The 23,717-nt window shown below is 42.6% G+C and overlaps 1 protein-coding gene and 1 long non-coding RNA gene across 11 annotated transcripts in view; one reads left to right on the plus strand and one right to left on the minus strand.

Annotated features, from left to right (window-relative positions):
• The window catches only part of LOC134736828 (uncharacterized), a 146,884-nt gene that overhangs the window by 79,126 nt on the left and 44,041 nt on the right, over positions 1 to 23,717 (plus strand). For 2 of the 6 annotated variants that reach the window (XR_010121182.1, XR_010121189.1), the window contains one exon: positions 9,544 to 12,042. The exons of 3 other annotated variants lie outside the window; for them this stretch is intronic. This is a non-coding gene — a long non-coding RNA (uncharacterized lncRNA). Of the gene's footprint in view, positions 1 to 9,543; positions 12,043 to 23,717 lie in introns of those variants that run through there. One more of the 6 variants, XR_010121186.1, reaches the window with a different exon arrangement.
• The window catches only part of MAPRE2 (microtubule associated protein RP/EB family member 2), a 163,350-nt gene continuing 161,539 nt past the window's right edge, over positions 21,907 to 23,717 (minus strand). For all 5 annotated transcript variants that reach the window (XM_055234593.2, XM_063640583.1, XM_063640576.1 and 2 more), the window contains one exon: positions 21,907 to 23,472. In XM_055234593.2, the coding sequence (XP_055090568.1) occupies positions 23,398 to 23,472 (75 nt within the window). In that variant the 3' untranslated portion in view covers positions 21,907 to 23,397. The remainder of the gene's footprint in view (positions 23,473 to 23,717) is intronic.

A 23,717-nucleotide genomic window follows, 5' to 3' on the forward strand; every position in this document is an offset into this window, starting at 1 on the left:
CCACATCCTCTCCAGCACCTGTTGTTTCCTGATTTTTTAATGATGGCCATTCTAACTGGTGTGAGATGGTATCTCACTGTGGCTTTGATTTGCATTTCTCTGATGGCCAATGATGATGAGCATTTCTTCCTGTGTTTTTTGGCTGCATAAATGTCTTCTTTTGAGAAGTGTCTGTTCATGTCCTTTGCCTACTTTTTGATGGGGTTGTTTGTTTTTTTCTTGTAAATTTGTCTGAGTTCATTGTAGATTCTGGATATTAGCCCTTTGTCAGATGAGTAGGTTGCAAAAATTTTCTCCCATTTTGTAGGCTGCCTGTTCACTCTGATGGTAGTTTCTTTTGCTGTGCAGAAGCTCTTTAGTTTAATTAGATCCCATTTGTCAATTTTGGCTTTTGTTGCCATTGCTTTTGGTGTTTCAGACATGAAGTCCTTGCCCACGCCTATGTCCTGAATGGCATTGCCTAGGTTTTCTTGTAGGATTTTAATGGTTTTAGGTTTAACATTTAAGTCTTTAACCCATCTTGAATTAATTTTTGTATAAGGTGTAAGGAAGGGATCCAGTTTCAGCTTTCTACATATGGCTAGCCAGTTTTCCCAGCGCCATTTATTAAATAGGGAATCCTTTCCCCATTTCTTGTTTTTGTCAGGTTTGTCAAAGATCAGATAGTTGTAGATATGCGGCATCATTTCTGAGGGCTCTGTTCTGTTCCATTGATCTATGTCTCTGTTTTGGTACCAGTACCATGCTGTTTTGGTTACTGTAGCCTTGTAGTATAGTTTGAAGTCAGGTAGCGTGATGCCTCCAGCTTTGTTCTTTTGGCTTAGGATTGACTTGACGATGCGGGCTCCTTTTTGGTTCCGCATGAACTTTAAAGTAGTTTTTTCCAATTCTGTGAATAAAGTCATTGGTAGCTTGATGGGGATGGCATTGAATCTATAAATTACCTTGGGCAGTATGGCCATTTTCACGATATTGATTCTTCCAACCCATGAGCATGGAATGTTCTTCCATTTGTTTGTATCCTCTTTTATTTCATTGAGCAGTGGTTTGTAGTTCTCCTTGAAGAGGTCCTTCACATCCCTTGTAAGTTGGATTCCTAGGTATTTTATTCTCTTTGAAGCAATTGTGAATGGGGGTTCACTCATGATTTGGCTCTCTGTTTGTCTGTGATTGGTGTACAAGAATGCTTGTGATTTTTCTACATTGATTTTGTATCCTGAGACTTTGCTGAAGTTGCTAATCAGCTTAAGGAGATTTTGGGCTGAGACAATGGGGTTTTCTAGATATACAATCATGTCATCTGCAAACAGGGACAATTTGACTTCCTCTTTTCCTAATTGAATACCCTTTATTTCCTTCTCCTGCCTGATTGCTCTGGCCAGAACTTCCAGCACTATGTTGAATAGGAGCAGTGAGAGAGGGCATCCCTGTCTTGTGTCAGTTTTCAGAGGGAATGCTTCCAGTTTTTGACCATTCAGTATGATATTGGCTGTGGGTTTGTCATAGATAGCTCTTATTATTTTGAGATACGTCCCATCAATACCTAATTTATTGAGAGTTTTTAGCATGAAGGGTTGTTGAATTTTGTCAAAAGCCTTTTCTGCATCTGTTGAGAAAATCATGTGGTTTTTGTCTTTGGTTCTGTTTATATGCTGGATTACATTTATTGATTTGCGTATATTGAACCAGCCTTGCATCCCAGGGATGAAGCCCACTTGATCATGGAGGATAAGCTTTTTGATGTGCTGCTGGACTCGGTTTGCCAGTATTTTATTGAGGATTTTTGCGTCAATGTTCATCAAGGATATTGGTCTGAAATTCTCTTTTTTGGTTATGTCTCTGCCAGGTTTTGGTATCAGGATGATGCTGGCTTCATAAAATGTGTTAGGGAGGATTCCCTCTTTTTCTATTGATTGGAATAGTTTCAGAAGGAATGGTACCAGTTCCTCCTTGTACCTCTGGTAGAATTCGGCTGTGAATCCATCAGGTCCTGGACTCTTTTTGGTTGGTAAGCTATTGATTATCGCCACAATTTCAGAACCTGTTATTGGTCTATTCAGAGATTCAACTTCTTCCTGGTTTAGTCTTGGGAGGGTGTATTTGTCAAGGAATTTATCCATTTCTTCTAGATTTTCTAGTTTATTTGCATAGAGGTGTTTGTAGTATTCTCTGATGGTAGATTGTATTTCTGTGGGATCGGTGGTGATATCCCCTTTTTCATTTTTTATTGCATCTATTTGATTCTTCTCTCTTTTCTTCTTTATTAGTCTTGCTAGTGGTCTATCAATTTTGTTGATCTTTTCAAAAAACCAGCTCCTGGATTCATTAATTTTTTGAAGGGTTTTTTGTGTCTCTATTTCCTTCAATTCTGCTCTGATTTTAGTTATTTCTAGCCTTCTGCTAGCTTTTGAATGTGTTTGCTCTTGCTTTTCTAGTTCTTTTAATTGTGATGTTAGGGTGTCAATTTTGGATCTTTCCTGCTTTCTCTTGTGGGCATTTAGTGCTATAAATTTCCCTCTACACACTGCTTTGAATGTGTCCCAGAGATTCTGGTATGTTGTGTCTTTGTTCTCGTTGGTTTCAAAGAACATCTTTATTTCTGCCTTCATTTCATTATGTACCCAATAGTCATTCAGGAGAAGGTTGTTCAGTTTCCATGTAGTTGAGCGTTTTGAGTGAGTTTCTTAATCCTGAGTTCTAGTTTGATTGCACTGTGGTCTGAGAGACAGTTTGTTATAATTTCTGTTCTTTTACATTTGCTGAGGAGAGCTTTACTTCCAACTATGTGGTCAATTTTGGAATAGGTGTGGTGTGGTGCTGAAAAAAATGTATATTCTGTTGATTTGGGGTGGAGAGTTCTGTAGATGTCTATTAGGTCCACTTTGTGCAGAGCTGAGTTCAATTCCTGGATATCCTTGTTAACTTTCTGTCTCGTTGATCTGTCTAATGTTGACAGTGGGGTGTTAAAATCTCCCATTATTATTGTGTGGGAGTTTAAGTCCCTTTGTAGGTCACTCAGGACTTGCTTTATGAATCTGGGTGCTCCTGTGTTGGGTGCATATATATTTAGGATAGTTAGCTCTTCTTGTTGAATTGATCCCTTTACCATTATGTAATGGCCTTCTTTGTTTCTTTTGATCTTTGTTGGTTTAAAGTCTATTTTATCAGAGACTAGGATTGCAACCCCTGCCTTTTTTTGTTTTCCATTTGCTTGATAGGTCTTCCTCCATCCCTTTATTTTGAGTCTATGTGTGTCTCTGCACGTGAGATGGGTTTCCTGAATACAGCACACTGATGGGTCCTGACTCCTTATCTAGTTTGCCAGTCTGTGTCTTTTAATTGGAGCATTTAGCCCATTTACATTTAACGTTAATGTTGTTATGTGTGAATCTGATCCTGTCATTATGATGTTAGTTGGTTATTTTGCTCATTAGTTGATGCAGTTTCTTCCTAGCCTCGATGGTCTTTACAATTTGGCATGTTTTTGCAGTGGCTGGTACCGGTTGTTCCTTTCCATGTTTAGTGCTTCCTTCAGGAGCTCTTTTAGGGCAGGCCTGGTGGTGACAAAATCACTCAGCATTTGCTTGTCTGTAAAGTATTTTATTTCTCCTTCACTAATGAAGCTTAGTTTGGCTGGATATGAAATTCTGGGTTGAAAATTCTTTTCTTTAAGAATGTTGAATATGGGCCCCCACTCTCTTCTGGCTTGTAGAATTTCTGCTGAGAGATCAGCTGTTAGTCTGATGGGCTTCCCTTTGTGGGTAACCCGACCTTTTTCTCTGGCTGCCCTTAACATTTTTTCCTTCATTTCAACTTTGGTGAATCTGACAATTGTGTGTCTTGGAGTTGCTCTTCTCGAGGAGTATCTTTGTGGCGTTCTCTGTATTTCCTGAATCTGAATGTTGGCCTGCCTTGCTAGATTGGGGAAGTTCTCCTGGATAATATCTTGCAGAGTGTTTTCCAACTTGGTTCCATTCTCCCCGTCATTTTCAGGTACACCAATCAGACGTAGATTTGGTCTTTTCACATGGTCCCAAATTTCTTGGAGGCTTTGTTCATTTCTTTTTATTCTTTTTTCTCTAAACTTCCCTTCTCTCTTCATTTCATTCATTTCATCTTCCATCAGCGATACCCTTTCTTCCAGTTGATCGCATCTGCTACTGAGGCTTCTGCAATCTTCGCGTAGTTCTCGAAACTTGGCTTTCAGCTCCATCAGCTCCTTTAAGCCCTTCTCTCCATTGGTTATTCTAGTTATCCATTCTTCTAATTTTTTTCAAAGTTTTTAACTTCTTTGCTATTGTTTTGAATTTCCTCCCGTAGCTCAGAGTAGTTTGATCGTCGCAAGCCTTCTTCTCTCAACTCATCAAAGTCATCCTCCATCCAGCTTTGTTCCGTTGCTGGTGAGGAACTGTGTTCCTTTGGAGGAGGAGAGGTGCTCTGCTTTTTAGAGTTTCCAGTTTTTCTGCTCTGTTTTTTCCCCATCTTTGTGGTTTTATCTACCTTTGGTCTTTGATGATGGTGATGTACAGATGGGTTTTTGGTGTGGATGTCCTTTCTGTTTGTTAGTTTTCCTTCTACCAGACAGGACCCTCAGCTGCAGGTCTGTTGGAGTTTACTAGAGGTCCACTCCAGACCCTGTTTGGCTGGGTGTCAGCAGCGGTGGCTGCAGAACAGCGGATTTTCGTGAGACCACAAATTCAGCTGTCTGATAGTTCCTCTGGAAGTTTTGTCTCAGAGGAGTACCCGGCTGAGTGAGGTGTCAGTCTGTCCCTACTGGGGGGGTGCCTCCCAGTTAGGCTGCTCAGGGGTGAGGGACCCACTTTAGGAGGCAGTCTGTCCGTTCTCAGATCTCCAGCTGCATGCTGGGAGAACCACTACTCTCTTCAAAGCTGTCAGTCAGACAGGGACATTTAAGTCTGTGGAGGTTCCTACTGACTTTTGTTTGTCTGTGCCCTGCCCCCAGAGGTGGAGCCTACAGAGGCAGGCAGGCCTCCTTGAGCTGTGGTGGGCTCCACCCAGTTCGAGCTTCCTGGCTGCTTTGTTTACCTAAGCAAGCCTGGGCAATGGTGGGCGCCCCTCCCCCAGCCTCGCTGCCGCCTTGCAGCTTGATCTCAGACTGCTGTGCTAGCAATCAGCGAGACTCCGTGGGCATAGGACCCTCTGAGCCAGGTGTGGGACACAATCTCCTAGTGTGCCGTTTTCCAGGCCAGTTGGAAAAGCGCGGTATTAGGGTGGGACTGACCCGATATTCCAGGTGCCGTCTGTTACCCCTTTCTTTGACTAGGAAAGGGAACTCCCTGACCCCTTGCACTTCCCGAGTGAGGCAATGCCTCGCCCTGCTTTGGCTCACGCACAGTACGCTTCACCGACTGTCCTGCACCCACTGTTTGGCACTCCCTAGTGAGATGAAACCGGTACCTCAAACAGAAATGCAGAAATCACCTGTCTTCTGTGTCGCTCAGGCTGGGAGCTGTAGACCGGAGCTGTTCCTATTCGGCCATCTTGGCTCCACCCTCCCAAGTTGGCTTCTTGCCACACAGGGCTGGCAGGTGATGCTAGCTGTCATCTGGGTGCTCAGCTGGGCTTGGCACTGGATTGTCTTGAAGGTCCCTTCTGTTCTATAAACTTGAGAAAGTTATTCCCTTTCAAGAGCCTCACTTCATGAGAATGTCTTAGGTTGCAAGGAAGTGACTCATTTAAGTTACCTCTGACTTATGTTAATTACACATAAATGTGAGCTTTATAAATCTGGTCAACTAGATTCCAGAAAATCGTATTTAAAACCTTCCTCGGTTCTTTCCTGAGTGTTTGCTTTTTCCTTTTCTTTTTTTAGAGACAGGGTCTTGCTCTGCTTCCCAGGCTGAAGTGTACTGGCACAATCATAGCTCACTGCAGCCTCAATCTCCTGTGCTCAAGCCATCCTCCTGCCTCAGCCTCCCAAGTAGCTAGGACTACAGGTGTGCGTCACCACACCCAGCTAATTTTTACATTTTTTGTAGAAACAGGGTCTTGCTATGTTGACATGGCTGGTCTCAGACTCCTAGCCTCAAGCAATCCTCCTGCCTTAGCCTCCCAAAGTGCTGGGATTACAGGTGGGAGTCCCCGCGCCCAGGTCTTTCTTTTCTTTTGACCACTTTCACCGTTTTTCTACTTCAGAGCAACTGCTCATATATAACATCAGCATGCTGTGATCCTTCCTCGTGGCTTCATTCCCTGTGCATCCTTTCAAGCTCTGGTATTCACTGCTAAGGTTCTCAATCCTTAGTGCAAGTGAGAGGGGAGGGGAGAGCAGAGGGAGGATCTAATTGCCATCAGAGAGGCAGACCATGTGGTCACTTGAAAACCCTAAATACTAACTGGCCCTGGGTTAGACGCTCACTCTGAACCACGTAACATATGGCTGCCTAGGACTGCTCTTGCTACAGGGCAATGAAAGCAGTGGGTGGTGTTGAAATGTTTAGTATCAGGCTAATAAGATTATTATTATAATATCAATATATCTGTACTACCTCCCTCACAGGATTGCTATTGAAGCCAAAATTAGTAATAATAGCTAACCTTCCTTTCTTTTCCCTTCCCTTCCCTTCCCTTCCCTTCCCTTCCCTTCCCTTCCCTTCCCTTCCCTTTCTTTCTGATGGAGTCTCACACTGTCACGTGGGCTGGAGTGCAGTGGCACGATCTCGGCTCACTGCAACCTCTGCTTCCTGGGTTCAAGCAATTCTCCTGCCTCAGCATACTGAGTAGCTGAGATTACAGGCACCCACCATCACGCCCAGCTAATTTTTTTTATTTTTAGTAGAGACAGGGTTTCACCATATTGGCCAGGCTGGTCTCGATCTCCTGACCTTGTGATTTGCCCACCTCGGCCTCCCAAAATGCTGAGATTACAAGCGTGAGCCACCGCACCCAGCCTTTTGTTTTGGAGACAGTCTCACACTCTCACCCAGGCTGGAGTGCAGTGGCGCAATCTTGACTCTCGGCAACGTCTGCCTCCTGGGTTCGATTCTCGTGCCTTAGCTTCCTGAGTAGCTGGGATTACAGGTGCATGCCACCACACCAGCCAATTTTTGTATTATTATTTATTTAGTAGAGATGGGGTTTCACCATGTCGGCCAGGCTGGTCTCAAACTCCTAACCTCAAATGATCCGTCCACCTTGGCCTCCCAAAGTGCTGGGATTAAGGTGTGAGCCACCACGCCTGGCCACCATTTATTAAGTATCGACTATGTGCAAGGTACTTTATACACACCATCTTCACTTATTTTTCAAAACAACTGTGCAAGGTAGGTATCATCTATATGTTCAGATGAGGAAATTGAGGCTCAGAAATTATGTGCAATTTATTTAAAAGTACACAGGTAGAAGTGGTGTAGCTGGAACTGGAATCCAGTTAGGTAATTTTCAAAGCCTATTCTCTTTCTCCTCTAATAATTATCATCTTTGAAGCCATTTTGCAACCTGCAAAGGGTTTTATAGATATAAGAAGATTTTTATTAAAATACTCTCTTTTCCCCTACACACTTGTATTTTGACTTAGGAAGCATACCATCTGTCAGTGGGCTTTCTCCAGGACAATTTTAAGGCTTACAGGAGTGTGGAACAGCTAATAGCTTCATATCTATAATCTACACTGAAAATTTCCCTATCAGTAAATTGCCAAGGATAATTGAAAAACCAAAACCAAACGCAAAACAGACTCACAAAAGTCAAACCCTTATGATGCTTCTGGGGAAAAGTGTGACCCGGACCATGGCCCTCCTCCTCCCACCCACCAGGGCTGGGGTGGCCTGTGGCTTGTGGCCTGGCCGGGCTCCTTAGCCTGTAGCCTGAGAACAGCCCCTACCCTCCATGTGCTGACTGTTGGGAATTTGGGAAAAGAACCGGGTGTTGATCAGCAGCATTCAGCGTCTGTCCTCTAGTAGTTGCCAAGGTCACACTGCCATTCAGTATTTACTAAACTTAGGCTGCAGGGAGTAGCACTTGCAGTGCCATTCCCCTCGCCCCCATCACTGCCCTGTGATTCTAGTTTATCCTGGGATGAAGCCCAACCTCCCAGGAGCTGTTTACATGCACAGACAGTTCCAGTCCGTGGTACATTGCTTTCGACTGAACCGCATCTTGGCATTATATCATCAGGGATAGTTGGAAGCAGTCCTATTACAGTGTTACTGTATTTGCTGTGAGACGTTGTTAAGGTCAGGCTCCCTACATCATTTAATTTCTTCCTAGGAGGTAACACCAAGAAATTTCTCTTAGGCTAAGTATCTGTGCTCCCAAGTAACTGATTTGTTTAAACAGGACCCCTCCTCCGCCACCCCACCCCCACACACACTTCTCCTCCAGTTACCAAAATCCACGGATGCTCAAGTCCCTGATAGAAATTGGTATGGTATTTGCATACAACCCTCACACATTCCCCCATGTACTTTAAATCATATCTAGATTACTTATAATACCTAATGCAATGTAAAAGTAAGTACAGATGCTCTCACAATGGGGTTGCTTCTCAATAAACACATTTTTAAGTCAAAAATTTCATAAGTTGAAAATGCATTCAATATCCTGATAAACTCATCATAAAGTCCAAAAACTGTAAGTTTAACCGTTGTATATCAGGGACTACATGTAGTTCTAATATTGTATTTTTTTAAAAATTTGTATTATTTTCGATTTATTTTAAAATATTTTTGATAACATGGTTGATCTGTGGATGTGGACCCTGCAGATACGGAGGGCTGGTTGTACTTTCCTCTCTGTTGGCTACTAGGAAGCACAGAGGTCATTTTTTCTCCTTTAGTCCTAGTAAAGTCTAGAAGACCTCAGGGCATGTGTAAGGCTCCTAACTTTACCTCTGCCTTCGTCTTTTCCCTCCTGCCTTACTTTCCCTTCATGCTGATTCCCTCATTTATATGTAATATACTGCCTTAAAAATATGCAGACAGCTTTCGTTTATTTTTTTGGATTAAGGCAAGACCTAACTTAATGGATTCAGAATGCCCCTCTCTATAGAGCTCCATTAGAATAACTTAAAGATCGTGACATGAGGCCGGGCGTGATGGCTTATGCCTAATCCCAGCACTTTGGCCAGCCTGGCCAACATGGTGAAACCCTGCCTCTACTGAAAAATACAAAAAATTAGCTGGGTGTCATGGCATGCGCCTGTAGTCCCAGCTACTCAGGAGGCTGAGGCAGGAGAATCACTTGAACCTGGGAGGTGGAGGTTGCAGTGGGCCCAAATGGCGCCACTGCACTCCAGCCTGGGTGACAGAGCAAGAAAAAAAAAAAAGGATAATGATATGATATTTTAGGAGTAAAGTTACTTTTGGCTCCTGTGCTTCGCCCATAGTTGGTGCTCAGCCTTTAAAAACAGTGAAATTGGAAGACAAAACAAAAACATGCCCTATCCCCAACCCTCTGCTTTTTTTTAGCTTAAACATTTATTTGGGGTCTTTCTTAGGTAGTGTTACCCGCTTTCTTGGCTATATATTTTAAATTTAAAGGGAGCCTCTGTTTGGTAATGATCACTTCCTGTTTCTTCTTGAGGAGGCAGTCAACGCTTCAATATACCCATCTTTATCAGTAAAGAAATGTGACCATGAATGAAGCCCTTCCTGTGAAGCAGCAGTCGATTCCCTCTGTGGTTTCCGGGGTTTGGGTTCTCCAGAGAAGCAAGGTGAATGGGCGAAATGACCACAGACCTCCATACGATGGATGAAGCCTGGAGTCCAGTGCTGCTCTTGTCCTGCGTGTGGCCTCTGTGGAGTCCTCTTCGCAGGCCCTCTGCCTCATCCACCCTTGGTCACCCTTCAGCTTCCTATCCAGAGCCTGGGGTCTCCTCTTGCCCATCATACAAAGCAAGTACAGTTCCTACCTCAAACCAATCTCATTACACAGGGCTGGTCTTGTCGGGCTATGTCTGGGCTAATGATATGACCAAATCCCTCAGCATGCTGTTTTAAAAACAGCAACAAGTGACTTGAAGGACACATGAATAGTCTTTTTTTTTTTTTTTGAGACGAAGTCTCGCTTTTGTCCCCCAGGCTAGAGTTTGATGGCGCGATCTCAGCTCACTGCAACCTCCGCCTCCCTGGTTCAAGTGATTCTCCTGCCTCAGCCTCCCAAGTAGCTGGGATTGCAGGCACCTGCCACCAGGCCTGGCTAATTTTTGTATTTTTAGTAGAGATGGGGTTTCACCATGTTGGCCAGGCCGGTCTCGAACTCCTGACCTCAGGTGATTTGCCCGCCTTGGCCTCCCAAAGCGCTGGGATTACAGGCGTGAGCCACCGCACCCAGGCCCAGACACATGAATATTCTTAAAATATCTTGAAGGCAAGAGGGACCACGTCTCATACCATTGTTGCCTTTTCTATTCTCCTCTCTCTTTCCTTAAGAAGGAAAACTACATAAAAGGACTCCCATGGAAAACGGGAGTCAACCAGGGAGCGGAAGCCCATACTGGCACAGCTTGGAAAGCTACAACTGTTCAGGAGCCCTCATTCTAGGTTTTCCAAAGCTTATAATAAGTTTAGGCCTACAAGCACATACATATTGGGTTTGGGGGCACTTCTATACATAAATCCACTTTTTTCTTTTTTGGCTTTGTGGAATGCAGGACAGTCACACAAGAAAATGGGAGACATATTCACAGCAGCTTGGAAACCAGTTTGGGTCACAGAACATCACAATGAAGCATGCTGGATTTTGATAATCATTCTCTTTTTAGGACTTAAATGAAGTTATTTCACAATGTTATATGCTGAGTGCATAGCTGTGTGGTCCAAAGTATTGCTTTTAGGTTGTATGTAAACTGGCTATTATGTAACAAAATCGTGTGTTTTAACTAGGAGTTACCCACACTGTAGAGTCTTTGCTTAGTTAAAAAATGGTGGAGATACAATATGCCTGTCAGTTTCTACCACTGTCTTCTCAGGAGAGAGAAATTCTTACATTTGAGCCTTTTTATATCTACTGTGGATATGACAAACACAACCATTCACTCTGTGCCTATTAAATCTTTGGCTTAAAAGGAATGGTTCTCATCCAGAAGTAAATGGTATCCAAACTTTTGAGAAAGTAAAACTAAACAAAACCCTGGGTGCTGTGGTGATGATGTCTTAGGTATGACTGGGAAACATCTTGTGATACGTCAAAACCATTCTCCAAAGAAAAACTGAAAATGGACAGCTCCAGTCTGCAGCTCCCAGCGAGACCAATGCAGAAGGCGGGGGTGATTCTGCATTTCCAACCTAGGTACCCAGTTCCTCTCACTGGGACTAGTTAGGTAGTGGGCGTGACCCACTGAGAGCTGCAGAAGCAGGGTGGGGCGTCGCTTCACCCGGAAAGCGCACAGAGCCCGAGACCTCCCTCCCCCAGCCAAGGGAAGCAGTGAGGGACTGTGCTACCTGCCCGGGGTACTACGCTTTTTTCACGGAATTTTGCGATCCACGGATCAGGAGATTCCCTCCTAAGTCTACACCACCAGGGCCCTGGGTTTCAAGCACAAAACTGGGCAGCTGTTTGGGCAGGCACTGAGCTGCAGGATTTTTTCATTCTCCAGCAGCGCCTAGAACTCCAGTGAGACAGGACAACCGTCCACCCCCCTAGAAAGGTGGCTGAAGCCAGGGAGCCAAGCGGTCTCGCTCAGCGGGTCCCACTCCCATGGAGCCCAGCAAGCTAAGAACCACTGGCTTGAAATTCTCACTGTGGGCACAGCAGTCTGGAGTCGGACTGGGATGATTGAGTTTGGTGGGAAGGGGGGCGATGGCCATTACTGTGGCTTTAGTAGGTAGTTTTCCTCTGACAGTGCTAAGGATACTGGGAAGTTTGGACTGGATGGAATTCCCCACAGTGCAGCAAAGCGGCTGTGGCCAGACTGCTTCTCTAGATTCCTCCCCACTGGGCAGGGCATCGCTGCAGGAAATATAGCAGCTCCAGTCAGGGGCTTACAGCCGAAAACTCTCATCTCTCTGGGGCAGAGCACCTGGGGGGAGGGGCGGCTGTGGTCGCAGGTTTAGTGGACTTAGCCTTTCCTGCCTGCCGGCTCTGAAGAGAGCAGCTGATCCTGACAAGGGAGATTCTCTCAACACAGCACACCAGCTCTGCTAAGAGACAGACTGCCTCCTCAAGCGGGTTCCTGACCCCTGTGACTCCTGACTGGGAGAGACCTCCCAACAGGGGTTGGCAGATGCCTCATACAGGAGAGCTCTGGCTGGCATCAGGCCCGTGCCCCTCTTGGATGAAGCTTCCAGAGGAAGGAGCAGGCAGCAATTTTTGCTGTTCTGCGGTCTCCACTGGTGATACCCAGGAGAACAGGCTCTGGAGTAGATCTTAGCAAACTGCAGCACACCTGCAGAAGAGGGGCTTGACTGTTAGAAGAAAAACAAACAAACAGAAAGCAATAACATCAACATCAACAAAAAGGATGCCCACACAAAAACTCCATCCAAAGGTCATCAGCCTCAAAGATCAAAGGTAGATAAATCCATGAAGATGAGGAAAAACCAGCGCAAAAATGCTGAAAATTCCAAAAGCCAGAATGCCTCTTCTCCTCCAAATGATCGCAACACCTCTCCAGCAAGGGTGCAGAACTGGAGAGAGGATGAGATGGACCAATTGACAGAAGTAGGCTTCAGAAGGTGGGTAATAACAAACTGCTGAGCTAAAGCAGCATGTTCTGACCCAATATAAAGAAGCTAAGAAACTTGATAGAAGATCACAGAAGCTGCTAACTAGAATGACCAGTTTAGAGAGAAACATAAATGACCTGATGGAGCTGAAAAACACAGCACAAGAACTTCATGAAGCATACACAAATATCAATAGCTGAATCGATCAAGCAGAAGAAAGGATACCAGAGTTTGAAGACCACCTTGCTGAAATAAGGCATGCAGACAAGATTAGAGAAAAAAGAATAAAAAGGAACGAACAAAGCCTCCTAGAAATAGCGGAATACATTAAAAGACCAAACCTACAATTGATTGGGGTACCTGAAAGAGACAGGGAGAATGGAACCAACACACTTCAGGATATTATCCAGGAGAACTTCCCTAATCTAGCAAGACAGGCCAACATTCAAATTCAGGAAAGACAAAGAACATCACTAAGATACTCCACAAGAAGATCAACCCCAAGACACATAATCCTCAGATTCTCCAAGGTCGAAATGAAGGAAAAAATGTTAAGGGCAGCCAGAGAGAAAGGTCAGGTCACCTACAAAGGGAAGCCCATCAGACTAACAGTGGATCTCTCGGCAGAAACCCTACAAGCCAGAAGAGAGTGGGGGCCAATATTCAACATGTTAAAGAAAAGAATTTTCAACCCAGAATTTCATATCCAGCCAAACTAAGCTTCAATAAGCAAAGGAGAAATAAAATCCTTTCCAGACAAGCAATTGCTAAGGGATTTCATCACCACCAGGCCTGCCTTGCAAGAGCTCCTGAAGGAAGTACTAAATATGGAAAGGAAAAACTGGTACCAGCCACTGCAAAAACACACCAAAATATAAAGACCAATGACACTGAAGAAACTGCATCAGCTAGTGTGCAAAATAACCAGCTAGCATTATGATGATGGATCAAATTCACACATAACAATATTAACCTTAAATGTAAATGGGCTAAATGCCCCAGTTAAAAGACACAGGTTAGCAAATTGGAAAAAGAGTCAAGCACCATTGGTGTGCTGTGTTCAGGAGACCCATCTCACATGCAAAGACACACATAGGCTCAAAATAAAGGAATGGAGGAAAATTTACCAAGCAAATGGAAAGCCAAAAAAAGAAAAAAAAAGCAGGAGTTTCAATCCTAGTCTCTGATAAAACAGACTTTAAACAAACAAAGATCAAAAAAGACAAAGAAGGGCATTTAAGGGATCGATGCAACAAGAAGAGCTATTTTAAATATATATGCACCCAATACAGAAGCACCCAGATTCATAAAACAAGTTCTTAGAGATCTACAAAGAGACTTAGACTCCCTCACAATAATAGTGGGAGACTTTAACACCCCACTGTTAATATTAGACAGATCAACAAGACAGAAAATTAACAAGGATATTCAGGACTTGAACCCAGTTCTGGATCAAGTGGACCTAACAGACATCTATAGAACTCTCCACCCCAAATCAAAAGAATATACATTCTTCTCAGTGCCACATGGCCCTTATTCTAAAATCAACCATATAATTGGAAGTAAAACACTTCTCAGCAAATGCAAAAGAACTAAAATCATAACAGTCTCTCAGACCACAGTGCAATAAAATTAGAACTCAGGATTAAGAAACTCAAAACCACACAACTACATGGAAATTGAACAACCTGCTTCTGAATGATTCCTGGGTAAATAACAAAATTAAGGCAGAAATCAAGCAGTTCTTGAAACCCACGAGAACAAAGACACCACGTACCAAAATATCTGGGACACAGCTAAAGCAGTGTTTAGAGGGAAATTTATAGCATTAAATGCCCACATCAGAAAGCTGGAAAGATCTCAAATCGACACCCTAACATCACAATTAAAAGAACTAGGGAAGCAAGAGCAAACAAAGCCAAAACAGAAGACAAAAAAAAAAAAAAAAAAAAAAAACTAAGATCAGAGCAGAACTGAAGCAGATAGAGACAAACAAATAAACAAACAAACAAAAAAACAAAAACAACCCTCCAAAAAATCAATGAAACCAGGAGGTGGTTTTTTGAAAAAATTAACAAAATAGACCACTAGCTAGACTAATAAGAGAGAAGAATCAAATAGATACAATAAAAAATGATAAAGGGGATATCACCACTGACCCCACAGAGATACAAACTACCATCAGAGAATACTATAACACTTCTGCACACTAGAAAATCTAGAAGAAATGGATAAATTCCTGGACACACGCACCCTCCCAAGACTAAACCAGGAAGAAGTCGAATTGCTGAATAGACCAATAACAAGTTCTGAAACTAAGGCAGTAGCCTACCAACTGAAAAAAGCCCAGGAGTAGACGGATTCACAGCCAAATTCTACCAGAGGGACAAAAAGGAGCTGGTACCATTCCTTCTGAAACTATTCCAAACAATTGAAAAGACAGGATTCCTCCCTAACTCATTTTATGAGGCCAGCATCATCCTGATACCAAAACCTGGCAGAGACACAATGAAAAAAGAAACTTCAGGCCAATATCCCTGATGAACACTGATGTGAAAATCCTCAGTAAAATACTGGCAAACGGAATCCAGCAGCACATCAAAAGCTTACCCCTCACGATCAAGTCGGCTTCAATCCTGGGATGCAAGGCTGGTTCAACATAATGCAAATCAATAAACGTAATCCATCACATAAACAGAACCAATGACAAAAACCACATGATTACCTCAATGGTGCAGAAAAGGCCTTCGATAAAATTCAATATCCCTTCATGTTAAAAACTCTCAATAATCTATGTATTGATGGAACATATCTCAAAATAATAAAAGCTATTTATGATAAACCCATAACTAATATCATACTGAATGGGCAAAAGCTGGAAGCATTCCCTTTGAATCCCCTGGCACAAGACAAGGATGCCCTCTCTCACCACTCCTATTCAACAAAATATTGGAAGTTCTGGCCAAGGCAATCAGGCAAGAGAAAGAAATAAAGGGTATTCAAATAGGAAGAGAGGAAGTCAAATTGTAAATTGTCTCTGTTTGCAGAAGACATGATTCCATATTTAGAAAACCCATCGTCTCAGCCCCAAAACTTCTTAAGCTAATAAACAACTTCAGCACAGTCTCAGGATACAAAATCAATGTGCAAAAATCACAAGCATTCCTATACACCAACAGTAGACAAGCAGAGAGTCAAATCATGAATCAACTCCTGTTCACAAATGCTACAAAGAGAATAAGATACCTAGGAATACAGCTTACAAGGGATATGAAGGACATCTTCAAGGAGAACTACAAACCACTGCTCAAGGAAATAAGAGAGGACACAAACAAATGGAAAAACATTCCATCCTCATGGATAGGAAGAATCAATATCGTGAAAATGGCCATATTGCTAAAGTAATTTAGAGATTCAATGCTATTTCCATCAAACTACCATTGACATTCTTCACAGAATTAGAAAATCTACTTTAAATTTCATATGGAACCAAAAAAGATCTGTATAGCCAACATAATCCTAACCAAAAAGAACAAAGCTGGAGGCATCACCCTACCTGACTTCAAACTATACTACAAGGTTACAGTAACCAAAACAGCACGGTACTGGTAAAAAAAACAGAGATATAGACCAATGGAACAGAACAGAGACCTCAGAAATAACACCACACATCTGCAACTATTTGATCTTTGACAAACCTGACAAAAACAAGCAATGGGGAAAGGATTCCCTATTTAATAAATGGTTCTGGGAAAACTGGCTAGCCATATGCAGAAAACTGAAATTGAACCCCTTCCTTACACCTTCTACAAAAATTAACTCAAGATGGATTAAAGACTTAAATGTAAAACCCAAAACCATAAAAACCCTAGAAGAAAACCTAGGAAATACCATTCAGGACATAGGCATGGGTGAAGACTTCATGACAAAAACACCAAAAGCAATTGCAACAAAAGCCAAAATTCACAAATGGGATCTAATTAAACTAAAGAGTTTTTGTACAGCAAAAGAAACTAGCATCAGAGTGAACAGGCAACCTACAGAATGGGAGAAAATTTTTGCAATCTACCCATCTGACAAAGGTCTAATATCTGAATCTACAATGAACTTAAATTTACAAAAACAAAACAAAACAAAACAAAAAACCATCAAAAAGTAATCCCAGCACTTTGGGAGGCTGAGGCAGGCAGATCACCTAAGGTCAGGAATTCAAGAACAGCCTGGCCGACATGGCAAAACCCTGTCTCTACTAAAAATACAAAAAGTATCCGGGTGTGGTGGCATGTGCCCATAATCCCAGCTACCCTCAGGAGGCTGAGGCAGGAGAATCACCTGAACCTGGGAGGCGGAGGTTGCAGTGAGCCGACACTGCACCATTGCACTCCAGCCTGGGCAACAAGAGCGAAACTCCATCTCAGGAAAAAAAAAAAAAAAAAAAAAAAAGTGGGCAAAGGATATGAATAGACACTTCTCAAAAGAAGACATTTATGTGGCCAACAAACATGAAAAAAAGCTCATCATCACTGATCCTTAGAGAAATGCAAATCAAAACCACAAGGAGATAGCATCTCACTCCGGTTAGGATGGTGATTATTAAAAAGTCAAGGAACAATAGATGCTGGCGAGGCTGTGGAGAAGTGGGAACGCTTTTTCACTGTTGGTGGGAATGTAAATTAGTTCAACCATAGAGCAGGATAGTGTGGTGATTCCTTAGGGATCTAGAACCAAAAATAGCATTTGACCAAGCAATCCCGTTACTGGGTATGTACCCAAAGGAATATAAATCATTCTACTATAAAGACACATGCACATGTATGTTTATTGCAGCACTATTTCAATAGCAAAGAGATGAAACCAACCCAAATGCCCGTCAATGAAAATGGATAAAGAAAATGTGGTACATATACACCATGGAATATTAAGCAGCCATAAAAAAGAATGAGATGATGTCCTTTGCAGGGCCATGGATGAAGCTGGAAGCCATCAACCTCAGCAAACTAACACAGGAACAGAAAACCAAACACATGTTCTCACTTGAAACTGGGAGCTGAACAATGAGAACACATGGACACAGGGAGGGGAACATCACACACCGGGGCCTGTTGGGGAGTTGGGGGTCAAGGGGAGGGAGAGCATTAGGACAAATACCTAATGCATGTGGGGCTTAAAATCTAGATGACGAGTTGACAGGTGCAGCAAACCACCATGGCACATGTATACCTATGTAACAAACCTGCACATTCTGCACATGTATCCCAGAACTTAAAGTAAAATATAAAAAAAAAGTTCTGGGGAAAAATTCACATTTTCCTTCTCTGCATTTTTTTTTTTTTAAAGCTCAGGTGACTGGACAACGTCTTTGTTTGCAGGACAGGATGGCCTCTGAGCCTATCTTGACATAACTTAGCCTAAAAGAGACTAACATTTGGCCTGGTTTTCTGTGGTCTTTTTCTAAAAGATCTTTCAAGCTGGAAGAAAAACTGTTCCGTTAGAAGTTCATGTTTCATCTGCATAATAAATATATCAGATTAGAAGACAGCATCCTAGTAGTAAGTTCTGAACACATTTATGGGACCTTTTCATTATTTTTTAATTTCCAAAGTTTCATTTAAGCTCTCAGATTTGACAAAAAACATTTTACTAAACATATCTTAATTTTTTTTATTTTATATGGATAACCTTCAAGACCTAAAGAAATACCATAGTGTAAAAATATGAGGGATGTCAGCTACACAGAAGGAAACATGTTCTTAACTTTTTTATTCTCTAGAAAACATTTAGGTCTTGGGCTAGTTTCCTACTGAGAATCGTAAATTCAAAGGTACATTAATACATCTTCACCCTTTAAAAACAATTTATCACCAGGCTTGATGATAAAATCGTTGCAAAATACCACAAGAAACCTGTTTTAGAAATTAAAACTTGGAAGCTAAAAAGTTAAACATTTTTTTTTCCAGTGAATTGAGAGAAAAAGGCATCCAACAAATTAACTTCAGCTGGGCCTTCCATTTTGATTACATTTGTAAACCCAAAACAGAAGCACAGCCTCAGTAAATGCACCTTCTGTGTACTCCTAATCTATACAAGACATGGGGTCCGGCTCAGAGTTGGGCGGTCTGCCCGTGGGGCAGTCTTGTGATCCAAAGTCCCAATGCCACATGAGGGTCCTCCAGGGATCAATGGATTTTCTCCTTAGCTTTGCTTTCCTTTAGGCAAATAAAGCCAGGACTCCTCTAATGAGTGGAAAACATCTTTTATGAGTTCCTAGTTCGGCAAGACAGGAGCTATTAGACATCCAGGGAGATGTTTTTATCCATCATTTGTGCTATTTGGCAACATTGCCTCAGTGCTGAGAAACTGGGTCAGTAAAAGTTATTACTAGTGATAGCAGCCTTAATTAATGATCCTAGTTGTGTTCTAGCAGTTAAAAGGAATAAAGCAAGTCAGAAACCAAGTTGTCTGTGTGTGTGTTTTAGAGAACTGGCATTTTATAACTCAAATTCAATGGAATTCCATTAACTTTTTTTTGGGAAGGGGTGTCTCTGGACTTGAGCCTATCCATAGTACCAGAAGCAACAAATTTTTAGAAATGATGTCAGATTTAATAAAATAGAACAAGCATGTTATTTCACCACCTTTGAACCATCAGTGACAGATTTACTAGAGTCCACCAGTGTACATTTTGTAAGATGAATCACATGTATTTTTGTCTGTGCACAAATGTCTAAGTATAAGATCAAGTGTTTAAAACCCCAGAGTTCGTGGATTAAATGGGAAACACACATGTACTTTGAGCATGAGATTTCAAGCCCAGGTAATGGCTCACTAACTTCTGTCACAAGTGTACCTTGGGAGGAAATGAATGTAGATGGAGAAGAGGGGTAACATCTTTGCTTTCTGTTATTTTCCCACTTATGTTAATAGAAATGTGCCTAAAGGCAAGTGACTGGAAAATAGTGGCCAAAGGACAGTAGAGAAACCAAACTGGCCTCTAGGTGGTGCTTGGAAGCAGCGTAGGGAAGGCTGGCACTCTTCAGGGTGAAAAGCGTATTAGCTGAAGCCCAGTAACCTGCAGGCTCCAGGGTAATGTCTGCATCCCACTGGGGCCTGCTCTGCAGTCTCCGCAGGTGATTACTGGGCCAGTTGAAATACATTTCTCTTTTCACCTATTCCTGTATCTGTTAAATTGTTATTACGGTTATAGCTCATGTCGATAAATCATTGCCGTTTAAAGTCAACAAACACTTATTCAAAGGGTTTTTGTCAAGCAGGTCATTCTGCCGCAAAGCTGTACTTAGAAACATCTGCCTGCTTCTCCCACAGTTTCCTATTTGCCCAGCACTGTCTCGTCCAGATGGAGTATGCTGGACCTGCAGGAGCTAGGATTCTGTTTGCTTGCAGGTGGAATGTTTCCCAAGGGAATGTTTTCTCTTTATGTCTTTTTTTTTTTTTGGTAAAGTTTTTAAAAGGTATTATAGCTGCTACATTTGATATCAAATACGAGTCTGTAACTCTTGTTAACATTTGCCATCAATAAAAACAAAGACAACCCCTGCCCCTGGGAAATCATAATAAAATGTGGATAGATGTGTAAATCCACACAAATCGATTCCTATTCACATGCTGACTGAAAAGGGAAGCTTCAGCATAAAAATTTAAGAATCTGTAACTCCAGGCAGATTTTAACATATACTTTTTTTTTATTAAATATGTAAAAAGATCAATGCAAGTCAAGTTATTCACATATTCAGAGACAAAAAACTATTCTACCATGCGACAATAGGTGGGTAATGTAAAATGAATGTGATACATCTGAATAAGACTTTTTCATCTATTATGTCATTACTTATCTATATTTATAATTAACAATACATATGTTTACATTCCTTTCAGTTTACATTTAATATATAACAAAAGCTTTATGGTGTACTATTTAGTAAAAGTAATCTGAATGCATATTAAACCTTAACGGAATAATGGAAATACTCACCAGGGAAGGGAAGAGTTCTTGGTTCCCTTCTGGAATTTACTTCTCTCAGGTCAACAGGTGTTTCTTTTTTTTTTTTTCCTGCTTTTCTGCTTCGAACAAATATGGGCTTTCTCTTTGCCCCCTGCTTCGATCACTTCCTATCTGACAGTAGCAGTGGAAGTGCTATAACCAGCCGACAGTGGGCATGAGGGGGGACTAAGGATGAAACTGGGCTTCCTGAGAGGGAGGAGCGGAGCACGCACCCAGGGATGCTTCCTGCCCAGCCGATGACATGTGACCAGGGGCCGCCAAGGAAAGTGTTCCCTGAATGCCGAGATGAGAGAATGATGGGGTCCCACCATCCATGGGAAACGAGTGGGGGTCTGCACAGAGGCTGGAGGTGCAGCCTAAGAGGACTGACTCAAATTCAGCTGTTAAAGATTCCCCAAAGCATCTGAGACACCATCTGGGGTGCAGCACAACAGAAGACGTTTAAGATGGGACCAGAAAGAAGAATGCATAGCTCTTCTCTAAATAAACGAATGGCCTGCCCCACGCCTTCGGGAAGGAGAATGGTCTGTAGTGACTGGGGAAAGTTCTCTTTGCAGGCTAAGAGATCTGGCCAGCATGTTGATAACTGAGAAGGCTGGGGAGCTGGAGGGCAACGGAGTGGTTCCTGCAAGAGTCACCAGGGAGGCTTATGCAAGTTATACAGCAGTAAGGGGTTGCTGGAGAAGGCAGGATCCTGACTCCCTGCTACCCATTCACATGCATCCACATGACAGGAGTTTGGTCATGATCCACCGAGCATTGGGTATGACTGAGATGTCCAGAGCAGATGAAGAATGGCCTAGGAACCACTGCAGTATCAGCTGCATAGAGTTATTGTGACCTTTTACAAGAGCTATTTTTTTTTTTTTTTAAAGAGATCAGTGAGTACAACAGGCTCAGAAGGGCAACAGGCTGTTAAGCATGATGCTGTGTATAGCACAGCCACTACTACTTGTGACCAGGTGTGGGAGGACGTCACTGCCGAGAGCTAGGCTGTCCAGCCTTAGAGAAATAAGCTGCTGCTATAATGCAGAGTAAGCAGGAGAGAGAAGAAAGGGAAACCAAACACCACGGAACATCTGTCCAATTCTGCACAGTGTGTTGTAATAATCTCAAAAATACAAGCCATCTTTTCCATATAACTCAATAAATATCACTTTGCTGCAAAAGATTTATTTTGGAGAGACTTCTTTTGGTGAAAAGCTTCAATGCTAGAATTTAGAATTCATATTTCATCAATTAATAAAGAAATTTCAAAGCTTCAGGAACATAATTCAGAAATTTATTTTAAGCTTTTCAGTTAAGCGGAAAGTGGGGTGGGCACATTTGTTTCTTGTTTTTGTTGCACCTGCTAAGTCAAATAACAAGTGAAAGTAAATCTAAAGTTAGAAACCAAGGTGAAATGAATGATCCAGGAAGGGATACCATCTGTCAAAGGAAAAAATAAAAATAAAGAAAAAAAAGAGGCAAAGACTTGGAAAGAGGCTAAGAAAATGTGCAAATATTAGTTAAAAAAATAAGGAATGCTTTTAATTCATTAATGTTTCCTCTATTTATGAATTGCCATGGTTTAGCTAAGGTCAATAAAAAGGAGGGCCCTTGTGTTAAAGAGGGAAAATTCTTTATTCTAGAAGATATTGGGAGGCATAGATTTTTCTGTGCTGGTATTCCAGTGTCTACACCAGACTGCAGAACCATGATTCTCCCTTGCAATTATGATCCTATTAATAAAGTCTTCACTTCTAGCCTTACAGCAAGTGTGTGGCATGGTGCAGAGCCTTGGAGCTCAGGGCTGCACACCTGAAGTTACCCTTTAGTAGGGGTCCCCTAGAGTGAATGACAGTTTTGTGGCTGAAACCTATACAAAGAGGAAGAGGAATGAGGCAGGAAGACCTGTACCTAACCAGACCCTCTTTGGACTGCAGAAAACTGATGGCAACATCTCGGGGAGTGGCTGCCCACCAAAGAGGACCCTGAGAAAGAAAACAGCATAACCTGGGAAATGGGCTACATGGGGGCAAGGGACATGGTGAGAGGGCAAAGTTGAGATGGTGTTTTCCTTGAGTGAATGTCTTTCAAAACTAACAACATTCTGTGTAGCTGTCTAACATGCTGATGGAGGAACACTGCTGGGCCCCGAAATCCTAGCTTTGAATCCATTTTTTCCCTTTAGTATTGTGAGTAGAGGGAGAAACTGACCTTATGTTTTCCCCTATGACACAAGTCACCGTCATTATGGCTTTCATATCAAGTATCTGTTTCCCTTTGTTCCAATTATTTGACCAAATTTATGTTCAGAGGTTAGACTTGCAAACATCAAAGCACCACAAATGTGTGTGACATCTAGTGACACTGGGTTGAAAAATGCCAATATAAATACCATATATCAAATTACCATTGTTTCACACCAGGATAAAAAGAGGGGTGGTGGCAGTGGTGTTGGGGTGGGAAAGAGTTGTTCTGGAAAGAAATGAAGAAAAGAGCAGAACCAATCTCAAGCAGCCAAGTGGTGAAGTTGGATGTATGTGACCCTACGATCTCTCGGGTAGGCGGCCAGAGGGCCGTCCGCTAATACACCTTGGCAAAGAAAATGGGAACCAAGCGCAGTGGCTGGCATATGCAACAGTGCGTTGATGGTAACGGCAGATTGGGAACAACTGGTTTCTGTTGAGCTTGGGGCCACACATGTTCCAATTCTCCAGAAGAAACGTTCCCATGCACAATGGAAGTGTCAAGAGCAGCCGGGGCAGGTCAGTACTCTTCCTGCTGCGGGGGCTGCTGTTCGTGGGCTTGCTCCTCTGCTTCCGGCTCTTCTGTGTGGCCCTCCTGTGGGCGGGGGAGAAGTTTCAGCTGAGATAATTGACTGGGAATGGGGCCCTGCAGCGTCCCAGTCCACTGCCACTGCCAGCATGGCGTCTGAAGGCTGTGGAGGGCACCAGGCTTAGTTAGGCACAACTTGCCATGCAAACATTTCCCAGCTTCTGGTGTCCGAAACATGTGCAGGGGCGCCTTAGCTTCCCCATGCGATCAAAGAACAGATCATTCTAGAAAGCACAGTCATCAGGCTTTAG

This window comes from Symphalangus syndactylus, chromosome 1 (assembly GCF_028878055.3).
Source record: "Symphalangus syndactylus isolate Jambi chromosome 1, NHGRI_mSymSyn1-v2.1_pri, whole genome shotgun sequence".
NCBI classification, from domain to species: Eukaryota; Metazoa; Chordata; class Mammalia; order Primates; family Hylobatidae; genus Symphalangus; species Symphalangus syndactylus.